This window comes from Epargyreus clarus, unplaced genomic scaffold (genome assembly GCF_041222505.1).
Source record: "Epargyreus clarus isolate Ecla_fem2 unplaced genomic scaffold, WU_Ecla_fem_2.2 ptg000019l, whole genome shotgun sequence".
Taxonomy (NCBI): domain Eukaryota; kingdom Metazoa; phylum Arthropoda; class Insecta; order Lepidoptera; family Hesperiidae; genus Epargyreus; species Epargyreus clarus.
Window position 1 is genome coordinate 12383547 of NW_027332227.1, and position 13480 is coordinate 12397026.

Consider the following 13480-nt stretch of genomic DNA (forward strand, 5'->3'; position numbering starts at 1 on the left):
TGTGATGCCTACATGGACATGTCATATAGTACTGGGGAGGAAATTCCCAAAGTTGTCTCATAAGCAGTTTCCCCACTTACAATACTTATCTATAGAATACTAAAGCAAACGCGTAAACACCAAAATATTAACAATAAAATAAAAATGTTATAAATAGCTGATTTTTATATAAAAACCTACTTAACAATACGGACAAATGAGTTAGAAGGCGCTACAAGATTTGATCAAGGTAAAAAATACTCCACAAATCATCGACGCTGTCCACCACCCGCTGGTATGCGTATATTTCACTTTGTTAGTTGGTATTTGTTACTTTTTTGTCACACCAACTTACTGCATAATAAAAATCAAATATCGCCTCTCGATATTTGAATAAAGCCCAAATCTATCGAATGGAATCAATAACAAATCCTATTGTGTCCGGGCGCGGAAATAATGTAAACACCACTCAAAGCACCTATCACGTGTTGTGGCGCGCACCTCTATGAAATGAAACGATTATGCTACAAAATGTCAAAAAGCAAAAGCACGTAGGTCTAGGGGCGGCGACCGCGGCTTGTGGGGGACGAGGGGGGCGAAGGGGAGCGAAGCCGACAGTTTCTCGCCGACCGCCGCGCCGCGAGCACGCCTTGTGATGCACCCCGCGCTTTGACGCGATGGCCTCGTCTGCGAGCGGCAACATCGTCGTCGAGTGGTTGCGATCGCTCCACTTGGGCCAATACGCGGAGAGTTTTATCGACAACGGTTACGACGACTTAGAAATATGCAAACAAGTCGGAGAACCCGATCTGGACGCGATCGGCGTCCTCAACCCTGCCCATCGGCAGCGGTTGCTGCACTCTGTAAGAAGTTTGAGAGAGGAAGGTGCAGCGGCTGTTTACTTCACGTTGGAGGAGGCAGCTGCCGCTCGTGATCCGTGCCGATGTGAGGAAGAAGCTCGGAAGGAGCAGACGACCGTCGCAGTGGAGCCTGCGAAATATGCCGACGAGTACGAAGAGGGAAAAGCGGAGTTGGTGAAGATCCCGCGAATTCAACTCAAGCGGCTGTTGCGCGAGCGCCTGGCTCAAGACGGGATCCGGTTGGCTCTGCAGCCATATTCTACCACGGTCAGTGTCATTGAGGTGCGGGCATTGCTTCTCACGGGTGCTAGTTTGTGAAAGTGACAAGCATTGAAAAATGATTCGATGTCCGATACCTGTGTAAGTGCGACGTGATACAAAAAGTTTTGAATATCACGCGAGGCATCCGTAGAGGCACTGCCCGCGTCTTGTTATTTCTTTAGAGCGAGTCTGTGTGTGGCGGCGGTCTCGGCCGCTTCGGGCGGATCGGCTCTCGGACGTGTTGCTATAAAGTTTGTTGCGTGCGTGATTTCCCTCGAGATGAGGAGTTTGCGCGCCTTCCCTGTCGTGAGAAGATTGTAATCGCGTGCCTCCCGGCTCTAAATTGGGTTTTACGATAAATCGCACAGCCTGTTTTAGCTCCCTGAGGCGTTAATTAGTAATACTACTTGTTCAGACACGAAACAAATATCTCAATCTGGAGGAAAATAATGTTGTTTTGCAATTAAAAAGAGGGTTAATAGGTAATAAAACAGTACGGCATAAAATTATTTAAATCACAGTAATATGTTGAAATGCCTAAACAGAGTAGATATAAGAATTTGAAATGAGTCGGCAAAGCGTTATCAATACATAACTGACGTTGCTCATAGATTTCGAAGAAATTGATGCTTATCACAAGGAAGGTGCTTTATTTATTTAACGTCATTTTATGATATCACCACAGAAACACTTTCTTTTCTGTAAAAATATTTTTGTTGTGCTCACGAATTCTTAACTTTATCTATAACTGAAACATTACAGCTGAAGTAGAACAAGTTTTTATCATTCGAATTTACATTCACAAAACAAGAAAATAATCAGTGCGGTTTAAGACGTCTTCATCAAATGGGCGGCAATGCTTAGCTGATGTTTTAATTGAGGTGTTATTAATTATTCACCGGGTAGTGATTAAGAGGGCGGAATATTGCTTGTAAGGCACACCCTTTGAGTTCAGCCCAAAATTTGTCTGTTTTGAAATGCCTTGCCGCGAACTTATCGCTTCACGATCCTTTACCGACGTATTGATAGCGGTCGGATCTGAAATAATGAATTATGCTGTTTGATTTATAGCAGCCAAAGTTTTGGTTAGAACACCGGTTTATGGTGAAACTTTGTTTAAAAGTACACTTTTTACAAATTATGTTCATTTCTTAATTTTTATAGTTTTATTTTACTGAAGAATGATCTCTTCTGTAATTTGATTACTAGTACCTCGTTATTAAATTATATGACGAATTACTCACATTTTTAGACGGTATCTTGGTATTGCGTACAAAACATAAAAGTTTTTGAATTTGAGAAAAATTGCTAACCCTGCACAAAACAGAACAAAAATCGTGCATCTTAGGTTCTATCTAGGTATTCATTGTAATACAATCTAATTTTATGAACATCGTAGTCTTACAAAAATAAGTTTTAATTTCCCATAACAGTACAATAATAACGCCCTTAGTATACACAGTAATGACTGGGCTACCGAACCAATTAGGACAGCTCCATAAACCGAAAATATTTTCAGGTAAGCCAACAAAGCCGTTCCGGGCAACGTATAGTTATCCTGTGGTCATTACAACTTGCTGAATGCACGTTCAACCAGATTCTACTCCTTACTTTTTACTAGCGAAACTTCTTTGTTTCCACAGGAATAAGGAACAATGCGTTGTTTCTAGTAATTTCGCTTGAAACGAGGTCTTCGAACCGAGTAGTCTAGGTCTACTCTACACATTGATGTAGAAATAAAAAAAAATACTTCAGAAGTTGAGACAACTTTTGATTTGTCGTTTTTAAATTTTAAAAGTAACGTTAATTACTGAAGAAAATATATTTTATACATCAGTTATTTTATAAGCAATACTGTTCACATATACCCATAATATTTTTTTAGAAGAAAATAAATTAATAATTTGTATGTAATAAAGCTTTTTCAGTAGTTGCTAAGAATTTTGAAACTTAGAATTGATAAAATTGTAATTAAATTAATCTTCGAACGATAAAATAATTTATATTTTAGATAGATAAAGAATGAATTCAAAGGTATAATATTTATGGTGGACTGTGACCGTGAAGGAAACGGAAAATGTTAGGACGAAATATTTTCATGCATCGTAGTTTCCGTGACCTTTCGCGTTAAGCTAAGGGCATTATAAGCTTTCATGCCTACTCAGAATTGTAATTCATGAGACATTCTGTAGCTTCATAGAACTGTTTGTCTTTTGCAAGTAACTTTTTAAAATTATTTATATCTATCTGATCTTTCTACATATTATAATTATCTATCTGTCGCATGATATTGAAAAATGTGGACATGTTCTTAAAATACGGTTCGGTAGTTTTGTGATTTTTGCTTATTTCATAAAATTATTTATTTTTTAACAATGAGTCGTTTTGTATAATTTGTTTAGTGAGTACTTCGAACTAGAACTCATACGTATACTCGTTTTACGGCATAGGTGAATTGTTTTGAAACAAACTTGTGGAAAGGCTTACGTCCGGGCAGGAATGGAAAACGATTACTGACTTAGGTGGAATGTTTCCTGCATCAGTAAAGTTTCCTTACTTTGCGGTTTTAGAGACCTTTCTTCTAAAGTCTAAGCCCTCTGAGTTTACCGTAAAAAACGCGAAGTTGCGAGTAAGCGAGCAAATAAAGAACTAAGTACAAGCAGTCCACAAGATCAACGAGTCTAGAGCCTATAAGATTTAAATCCATGTAAATATTTCAACACCGGTTTTGATTTTACATATATTTTATGTAATAAATTTGTGTTTCATGCATGTTTTGTCGCACCTAAGGGACCGGTGAAACGTGAAGGTTAATAACTTAAAGGTAACTCTGAACTATTTTGCATAGTTACAGGCATTTCAATTTTAAACATGAATCATTAATGACAACTTCGGAATTTTAAAGCGTTCGTAACTTATATGGTTTTGTAAGGAATATGCGGTATGGACATTAGCGTGCGCACGGAAATGGAAATGTTACTGAGTTAGAAGAAATGCTTTCTTGCGTTATGGTTCCAATGACCTTTGTCGCTCATTAAGGCTCAAGGCATACCGTTCAAAGAAAATAACTAGACTGATTGACTTAGCGACGTCAAGTAAATAACAGAAACGATCAATCTCTCAATCAATCAATTCTCTTTTTACAACTAATGAATAAAGAAGCGAGTGAAACTTGGATTTTCTTTGTTATAATTGATCGTTGTCTTTTGCTATTACCATTTTTTACCTGACTGCCAAGGGTAAATTTTGACGATGTATGTATATATTATTCTTTAATTAATGCCAAGCCCAAATAACTGTAAGGATTTTAACACATTATGAGGTGTCGTTGGATTCGTCCAAATTGTGAAAATGACACGATTGTCATATTTTTACGCAGTCGGGTATTTGTTTTTATAATAATTCTCTAGTTATAATTCGATCAAGTACTAAGCAACATCGGCAGTGCCTTTAACAATACACCCATCGACCGACAGGATGTGCCTTTATGAATGAATTTGATTTCAATTATGAACATCCTCCATCCAAATCGAATTGAGAGGCGATGAGCCTACAGTAATTACCTGATGATTTTTACCGGTTTCGAGCTTCTTGTCGGAACCTGTTTGAACTAAATATGGTTAGGCTTACCACACCTGGTACGATTTGCTATCTTGAAATGAAAATGTCCTACACAATTTAAAAGGTTTATAATTACATATTGAATACTTTTTCAAACTCTTTGTAAATAAATTAAAATTAGGTAACTATATAATTATGACTTTATCATCACCATTGTCCATCGCTACAACATAATAAAAAATCCCCATATTTTTTTAAATATTTTTAGTATTTAAAGGAAATTGTACCTAAGTAAAAGTGCTTTTAAAGCCACTGAAATTGACTTTATTTTCCCAAAGCCTTTCCCTCTAAAACAGCTCCGTCTATAATCGGCTTAAGGCCACATTCAACAGACGCGGATCGGCGGTAAAAAAACGTCCAAGACCGCTGCCTTCACAAACTCGTTGCAACTCGAGCATCCTTGAATAACACGCCTAACCTAAATATTTACTATCCATCACTACTTTTTCTATTTCACTCCAATAAACGTAGGTACTTTTATTTCTATGACATGAAGTGACGTTATCGTAATCTTGGAGCTTATCGTTTTTCTGTCAAATGTCTAAATATAATATGTTGCTATAAATGTTGATTTCGATATGGCCAAGATTTATCAATGCTTTATGAATGTTTGAAATTAAATCTAATAATAGCTTTGTAATTCTAGCTACAACAGTGACCGTGACAGGGATCTGCGGTTCAAACGGTACTTGATCTATCAGTAAAGAAAAGCATATTCAAGAAAGCTATAGGTCTGGGTAATTCTTAAAAAAAAAAACAAAAATGTGTGAAGATTACCAATCACCACCAGCGTGGTGGATTATGGTCTAAACTCCTCTCTCAGTGTAAAAGAATACTCGCGCCGAGCGACATTATAATACTAAACAAAAATGTTTTAATTGACAACAAATTGTAAAAAATAGTGGTTGTAGCAATTATTAAAATAAGCTAGACTTATATTATTGTTCTTGACTGTATATTTATACAAACATTCTAAATTAACTTTTCGTAACCGATACCGCTGAGAGTGAAAGTTTTATCTTCATTCATCATCTCTCTAATATGGTTTCACATTCGCAATTAACGTTACACTCATTCACACCTCCATGCGAAAGCTCGTATCACTATTCACTAAACATTATTCTATACCAACAATGGATCAAAGCATGATCAGTGTCCTACCCCATAGCTACCTGGACTTCCCTTTCATCCCAATAATGCCGTTAGCTACATTTTTTGCCACAATTATCTCACGAAAACGCAGAATTCACACAACTATCAACTTTACGCCTTTCTAACAAAGATCAATGACTAAGTCATAGTGAAATATTTTTTTTGTATCGTGGATCGTGGATTTAACATTACCGGAACTGGTTACAAATTTCGTCGCGGTATCAGTATCAATTTCCGACTATTAGCCGGTATTTATGACATGTTAACGTCTATTGTGTTACATCCGCTGTTAAATAATTTATTATTGTTAGGGATGTATCCGTTATTTACGCTACAATTAATAGGTGTGATCGAATTCGCTAATGCATAAGTTTTTAGATTCGCTACTAAATTGAATTATTGACATGTACAAGTAATAAAGTACCTGTGTTGTGGTAACTTAGTATCTTCTATTATATACGCATAATTATAAATTAAAACAATCGTTATAGCTTAGGAGCAAAATTTATTAAATAACCTTCAAATAAAGTTTTTAACATTTAATTCGGCTACATCATCCCCGAAGCGATCGTAGATCTGAGACACTGGAAATTGTAAACGTTTCTCCAATGTAAGAAACATTTATACTTATAAAGTTGAAGGTTAATCATTAATTTAATACAAGCTACATATACTTTATTACCACTGTTTGAAGAACCTTCATTCTAATTTCACATCCAGTAATTATCTTCATAGTTCACAATTTCTTACTGATGACATTATTGATATTTATTATCTTGTATATTCTTTCGTTACTTTAAAAATGAGCAGTAAATAAATACAGTCACCTCGAATTTTGCTAGCAATAGTAGTTTTTGGAAAAATGTACACTCCTGCTTGTAAGGTTGCTACTAGCGTGGTTCAGAATACGAAATTGGCAGTCCGGCCCTAGGGAGCCGACCTTACATTAAGAAAATACGGACTTTCACTGCTTTCGTGTAGACGCTTACGAAAGCACTGGATAGCTTTACTATTTACTAAGCCATCTTGAGAGAGTTATATATGTATGGACTTTAGATCGCAAATTTAGTACGTATTGAGATATCTTCTTTCCAAAGTTGTTAACATTTGAAGGTCTTGTTTCTTTTAATAAGACTGAAGATTAATGGAAAATAAATGATGTGATTTTTCCCATTATGGAACTCTTACCCATTTTATACCAACTCCCTTTTATCCATACCGAACATCAAAAAATAGTCAGGAATAAATGTGCGGATGATGTTGGTCTAGTAGAACCAGAGAGTTCCACCACGTCTTAATGATATTGCACGCTACGTGATATTCTTTATTTGTTTAATTAGCCTTTGAGGTTATTATTTTAATAATTTCTCGTACATATTGATCAATGGCATTATTAAGATTGGAATATCTTGATTGCTCAGACTCATTTTCTGTTTTACTAACATTAACGAACAAATCTCATTTGCTAGTAATTACTCCGACATACGTACAAATAGCATATTCAATTAATTGCGACCAACCAATAAATTTATTTGTGAATTCTCCCAATTGGTTTAACATTCATTGGAAATTTTATTTATACAATGGAACTCTGAAATAGTCGCAAATAGTGCCTCTTAGAATTTGCAATTCAATGTACATACTTTACATTTTACACGTTTTATTTAGTTTCCATGTGTTCTATATTTTTATATTTAAAAGAAAATCATACCTTTTATGAAAGTAAAACTAAACTTAATGAATGAAGTTTATATTAACTATAATATACTATATATTACTTTATAATTAATGAATTAATCCATTGATTTCAATTTTTTAGTTTTTTTCCACATTCATAACCCTCAAATATTCTAGAATTTCTTGTATCGCGGATTCTATGGTTCATATACTTATACAAATATGTTGACCAAAATCAGAAACTGAATTAAGTCATGAAGATGTTTGCCCACGACTCCGACTCTTTTCCATTTCACGAAGATTGACCAACAATACTGAAACATCTAATATTATCAATCACTAATTTGTCCTAGATTCTGTTTCCGGAGTGGATCGCATTCCATTATGATCCATCGCTTCCGTCTAATTCCGCAACAGAAGGGTCGCGGATGTAGCGGATTATATCCACATTAACGCTCCTAATGGATCTGGCTCCGTTTCAATCTGTCCCAATTTACCAATCGTTCTACTATCCGTTCTTCCCAATATTTCTTAGAATATTACATGGATTACTTTAATTTTATCATGAAAATTTTGTTACCATCTTTAAGTAATTACTTTCAAACATGAAACGACGTGTATTTTTCGGGAAACGCCAAATAATTTTAAATATCTACAAAGCCATTCTTCCGTTGTGATCATCGTTGCATCACTATTGCCGATTCGCCAAGGAGTGAAATATGTTACACCTTTCCTTTATTTTTGAAAAGTCCAAAAACCCAAACGATTCTCCAATTTCATATCAGAACTGGATATAAATGATTAAAATATCTTTGGCAGTAAGTGTATTTTTTGGAAAACAACGACTAAAAAAATCGACGAAAGAAACGAAGCAGACATATAATTATGTCATAAACGACACGCTTAACAAGGTGTCGGTAGAATTAATTATGAGTATGACTGAGTTATTCGAAATAAAAGTAAGCCGGAATCAGGGCTTAATAAAGCAACTTGACCACTTAAGTAGAAATTTATCCCAAAACGTGTCACAGATATGCAAATACGATAAAGAAATTAAAGATCGGTTGGTGTTAAGATGTAAGTATACCAGTCTTGCCGTTTTCTGTCCATATACGATTTACGATCCAGAAGGACCGTGCATACAACACTTTACTGAACAAAAAGTTAGTTGGACTGTAGATTGGACGTTCTACGATTTTAAAATTCTCGCTCGACATTTTATTTGCATTTATACTGTTGAACTTTCCACGCGAACTTAATTCGATAATAATTGTTTCGAAACGAAGTGTTTAAAAGTTAATAACTGTTCAGTAGACCTCGTTCAAATGAGTCGGCTTATTTTAACTGACTTTTAAAACAAACTTATAAAATATAATCTAGTAGGCAAAAAAAAAAAAACATAAACCTACAAACAATTTATTACCTTTATTATGTTTCTACGTGCCTACGATTTATTTTTTGTTCGTCGTTTACAAGTTCGACAAAACATCTTTCTGTTTCAACATCTCACAGTCCCGTCATTTATCATGACTCTTTCGAAACGCTGTCTAATTTGTATTCGGTGGAACGTGTGCTTCCAAATACATTTGTATTTGTACAATACGGTACATAATAATATAACCAATATTTGCTTTAATTAAAATTGTGCTCAAACTCGTGTTTACCTGCAGGGTCTAATATTAGCTCGGTCGGGCTTTTCTACCTGTTTCGTCGCCTGTTACAGTGAATGTGTGCGAAGTCACGCATAGCGGTCGCGCTCCTTGGCATTCGTTCGATGTCTTGCATTTTATGATTCTCTAGTACCTCTTCTCCGATATGTACTTATACATGACTTGTACATATACAACGCAGATGTATTTATTTTACTGATTGCCTATGAAAACTAAAGTTACTTAAACTAGAATTGAAATAATGATGAAGATCTACAAATACAGATATTACGAAGCTATAAGATGACACTTGAAAATTTTACGACATCCATAAAATTTCTCACCTAACTCCTGAGTGTACCTCAAATTTTACACTCCGTCTCACTAATGAGCTGTCATGTAACTTTAACTACATTTAAATAAGCGACTGCGGCGTTTATGGTCTTAGATGTAAGATATGTATTTATTTATTTATTTAACACCTTTATATACACGAAATTAGCTCGGATCAATTTGACATTCCACTATTAAGGTCTGGATTGGTAGTAAACGAAATATATTAGGACATATTTTCTTTTTTACTTAAATAAGATATTGCAAGGAATCCGACTAGCATTATGTCATAGAGGTATGAAGTTATGGAATGGACCTATATAGTTATTGTTAATATAGTTATTGGTAATATAGTTATTGTCGGAAACCATATGTAGTATAAGAGACAGAAACAGGTTGACGATGAAGCAAATATTGATCTCAAAACTATGAGAGATTGTTATCAGCTAGTTCCGACAAATACACGCTTGTGAATATCCCATAAATGTCTAGTCCAGTATCTAATTCATCAATGTCTATATATATTACCACCGGACGGCGGTCTCTCTTATCGATTTTTTATAGATTAGATTGCGAAGGGTAATGATCTTATTAAGCAAATTTCTTCCCAGAGTAGTTGCCATAATAATTATCTTGATAAGATTACTAAACTCGACAAAGTTTTATCATTATATAAACTTACCGACATCAATGTATCTAAGATTGTCGTTGTTGATAAGTTAAAAGATCTTAACATTTAACAGGTTTAAGAAAGGAAATAGGTCTTTGGAAATGTTATCAAGATTTTGCAACAAAGTCAATTAGTTAAATAAATGCTTTAATAAAATTAAACGAAATGTACAATTGTACATACTGATGTTATATGATAATAATGAGAGAAGTTGTACAGATGAGGTACCGAATTATACATCGTTGCGGTCATTTTTAACCTTTATATTATTGGGAGGATGGTCAATGTAGGGAAAAAATTAAACAATGTTCTTTAGCAATCCATAGATAACTATAAAAATCGAATTGATTTCAAATCATATTTGAAATCTGTCACAGAGTATTATCGTCCCGAATATTAAGTTGAAATACCTCACCTGCCAGTGAATGCACCCATGCATATCTTTTATATTATTGGAATCGGGACCAGAATTTCCTCGTACAATATTGGTTAGCGCGGATCAAAGTTCGCCAGGTGCACGAAGTTTGCCGTTGTGTTCGAATGTTTGTCCGAAGCACACACCGCCAACCTAAAGTCAGCAAACTCGAGTGGATTCGCACTCAAGCCCCTTGGGAAGATTAACATCGGTGGTAGAAGGTCAAAGAGGATTGGGGCTTCGAGCAATTTAATTGGAAAGGCATCAGTTATGCTTATTACGAGTGTACTTTAGATTTTCAAATGTACCTTAAGTAATGACTGGAAAACGGTATTGGTTTATTTAGTTCCCTCCAATGATAAATAATGTAGTCAGTTAAAACTATTCCTGGTATTGTCCCTAACATCTGGTTGCCTAATTTTTATTCAATAGCGCAGGTTAATGTTTTTCGAGCGTAAGTATGTTTGTATATCTTTCCTTGATACGCCCGACAGCCCAAATTTTATCATATGCGGTGTCATTGGACTCGTCTTGATTATGGGATTGACATAGGCTATTTAAACAGTAGGATTTGTTTCATAGAATAATGCTCTTTGTAAGTTTTTTTATTGCTTATGAGCTAGACGCTATAATTACCTGATTCTTCCGTTCTGTCTAAGGGAAGCAATATATAAAGTTGTTCAAGTTAAGTACGAATAAACTATTTCAACGAAGGAACGGCTTCAAACACGTCTCATCAAATTGCGCTAATCCGTAAGCTTTGCAACGCACACTAACTTACACGTAGGTAGTCACGATCCTAAGTTATTTTTTGTACCTGTATACGAGTACAAGTAATCTTGTTACTTATGTTTTCTATTTCCCATTACGTTCGGTGGGAAGGTTATAAGGTATTCTGCGAGTAAAAAAGAATTTAAATAGCTGCTCTCATGGTCACATGGAAGGAAATGTAGATTTTTATGGAAGTAAACAAAATGTTCGATACAATAAAACCATACATATTTTTATCGTGTTTAAAGCCTTTATGATTTTTTAATGAGTTTTTAAGATGACGTAATGAACAAATGCCATTTATAACGGATAAAGTTTACAAATACATATTAGGATTTTGAAATTAAAATTTCGAAAAGTGTTTTGAAATTACTGTTAATTGCCTTTTAAATCAGCTAAACTTAACGTAACTAGCAAGGTCTTGAAAAAAATAACCTGGCCAACCAGTCTGATTGTAAATGACCCGCCTAAGAGACTTTTATTTTCTTTCTGGGAATGTAATCGTGCCGTCCAGTGAGAATTTAAATAGGTACTTAAATTGCCATTGGTTATATAAGTGGCAAAGCCTCAAGTGCTTGGTTTGTCTTTATTTTTATTAGTCGAAGCGATAGCGTAGGTAGTCAAGACTGTCCCTTGTCAGATGTCCATTTGTTTGATTAGCTTTCGATACCGCGGAACGGAGGCTCTTCAACCATAACGTTACCTATGTTTGAATACAACGTTACTTCTGTTTTGTTTATAATATTCACTAAACAAGTTCCGACATTTTTATTTCTTCAAAGATTTATTTTATCTGAATTTGATTACTATGACGTCATTATTATTATCGATACGATGAACAATAATATCGATTTAAATCTTCTTGATATTTTTATATAGGTATATTTATTCTACTAACTAGTTGAACTAAACATACTATTACTGCTCGAACAACTTATTGAGGTAAAGTGAGTTATCCATGCATTTGCTTTAGAAAATAGATTCTCAGGAGGTTAGATTCGAAGTTCACTACTTAATTCCTTCTAGGGTAAGCATAACACTCAAGTGCTATTGAGAAAGACAATAATGGGTATGAGAACATTACTAGAGTTAGAGTTTTATTTGCAATAAGCCGTATACTACACAACGAAAGACTAATTGTAGTTGTTTCATTTTTTCGCTCCTGTTATGATCGTTTCTCTAAACATGTTTTTCATCTCATTGGAGTTACGAGTAATTTCAAATACGAAATATACTACACCAGCGCGGTTAACTGGAGAATTTTAATCTGGATAGTTGTCCGATATCTAGATAGTTTTTTGCTACGCCAAAACCAGAGGAACGGCGCTCATGTGCCGATGAAACATCACTAGTATTTTGTATATGGATGCAACCTTTTTTCAAAAACTGAAATGGAGCATACGCTGCTACGTCGCTCCAAATGGGTGTTTGTACGAGTGTCGGATGCTCTCAAGCTACCTATAAAGCCTGTGACAAAGTTTAACTACTGCTGAATAATAACACCTCCTTACGTATGATTTTAGTCACTGGCAGTTCAATATATTCAATTCAATTTTTTTCGATGACAAACCTTCACAAAAAAATACTTCAAAACTATTAAATTGGTCCCTCAATGCAATGACGTAACATAACTTCAATTCATTTTTATTTTCTTGAGGTAATTTATTTAGTCAAAGTGGTGTAAATGTAAACCCGAGTTTCATCTTTCCAACTTTAGTGATTTCAACTTTCATTTTTATTGCCCATTACACAGCTGCCGTTTTTCTTAAATTCCTGGTTTAGCTTCATGTCAAATGGACTAATTTTGGGCTTAAAATTGAGTTCTTTTTGACATTTATTTTGTTCTACAAGTTTTTCAGTGTCCTTATGGTTCTTTGCTTTTGTATGAGTGAATAAAAATCTGACAGACATTAAAACCAGTACATTAAATTTCTTATTTAATTTTGAAGAATCCACGGGAAAGTTTTCCTAAGAAACAGTTTTTTGTCTGACTGTTGTTTCATTTTGATGAAACCCAAAAAAACGTAAATAGGAACAGTACTTTTTGGTATAATGCATATTTTTTTAAATCGCGAATTTTACTTTATGACAA

General features: G+C 34.8%; 1 protein-coding gene across 8 annotated transcripts in view; it reads left to right on the plus strand.

The window, feature by feature from the left end:
* The first annotated feature begins 615 nt into the window (after nucleotides 1-615).
* LOC140750345 (uncharacterized) overlaps nucleotides 616-13480 on the plus strand; it is a 177461-nt gene continuing 164596 nt past the window's right edge. For all 8 annotated transcript variants that reach the window (XM_073083811.1, XM_073083812.1, XM_073083817.1 and 5 more), the window contains exon 1: nucleotides 616-1106. In XM_073083811.1, the coding sequence (XP_072939912.1) occupies nucleotides 657-1106 (450 nt within the window). In that variant the 5' untranslated portion in view covers nucleotides 616-656. The remainder of the gene's footprint in view (nucleotides 1107-13480) is intronic.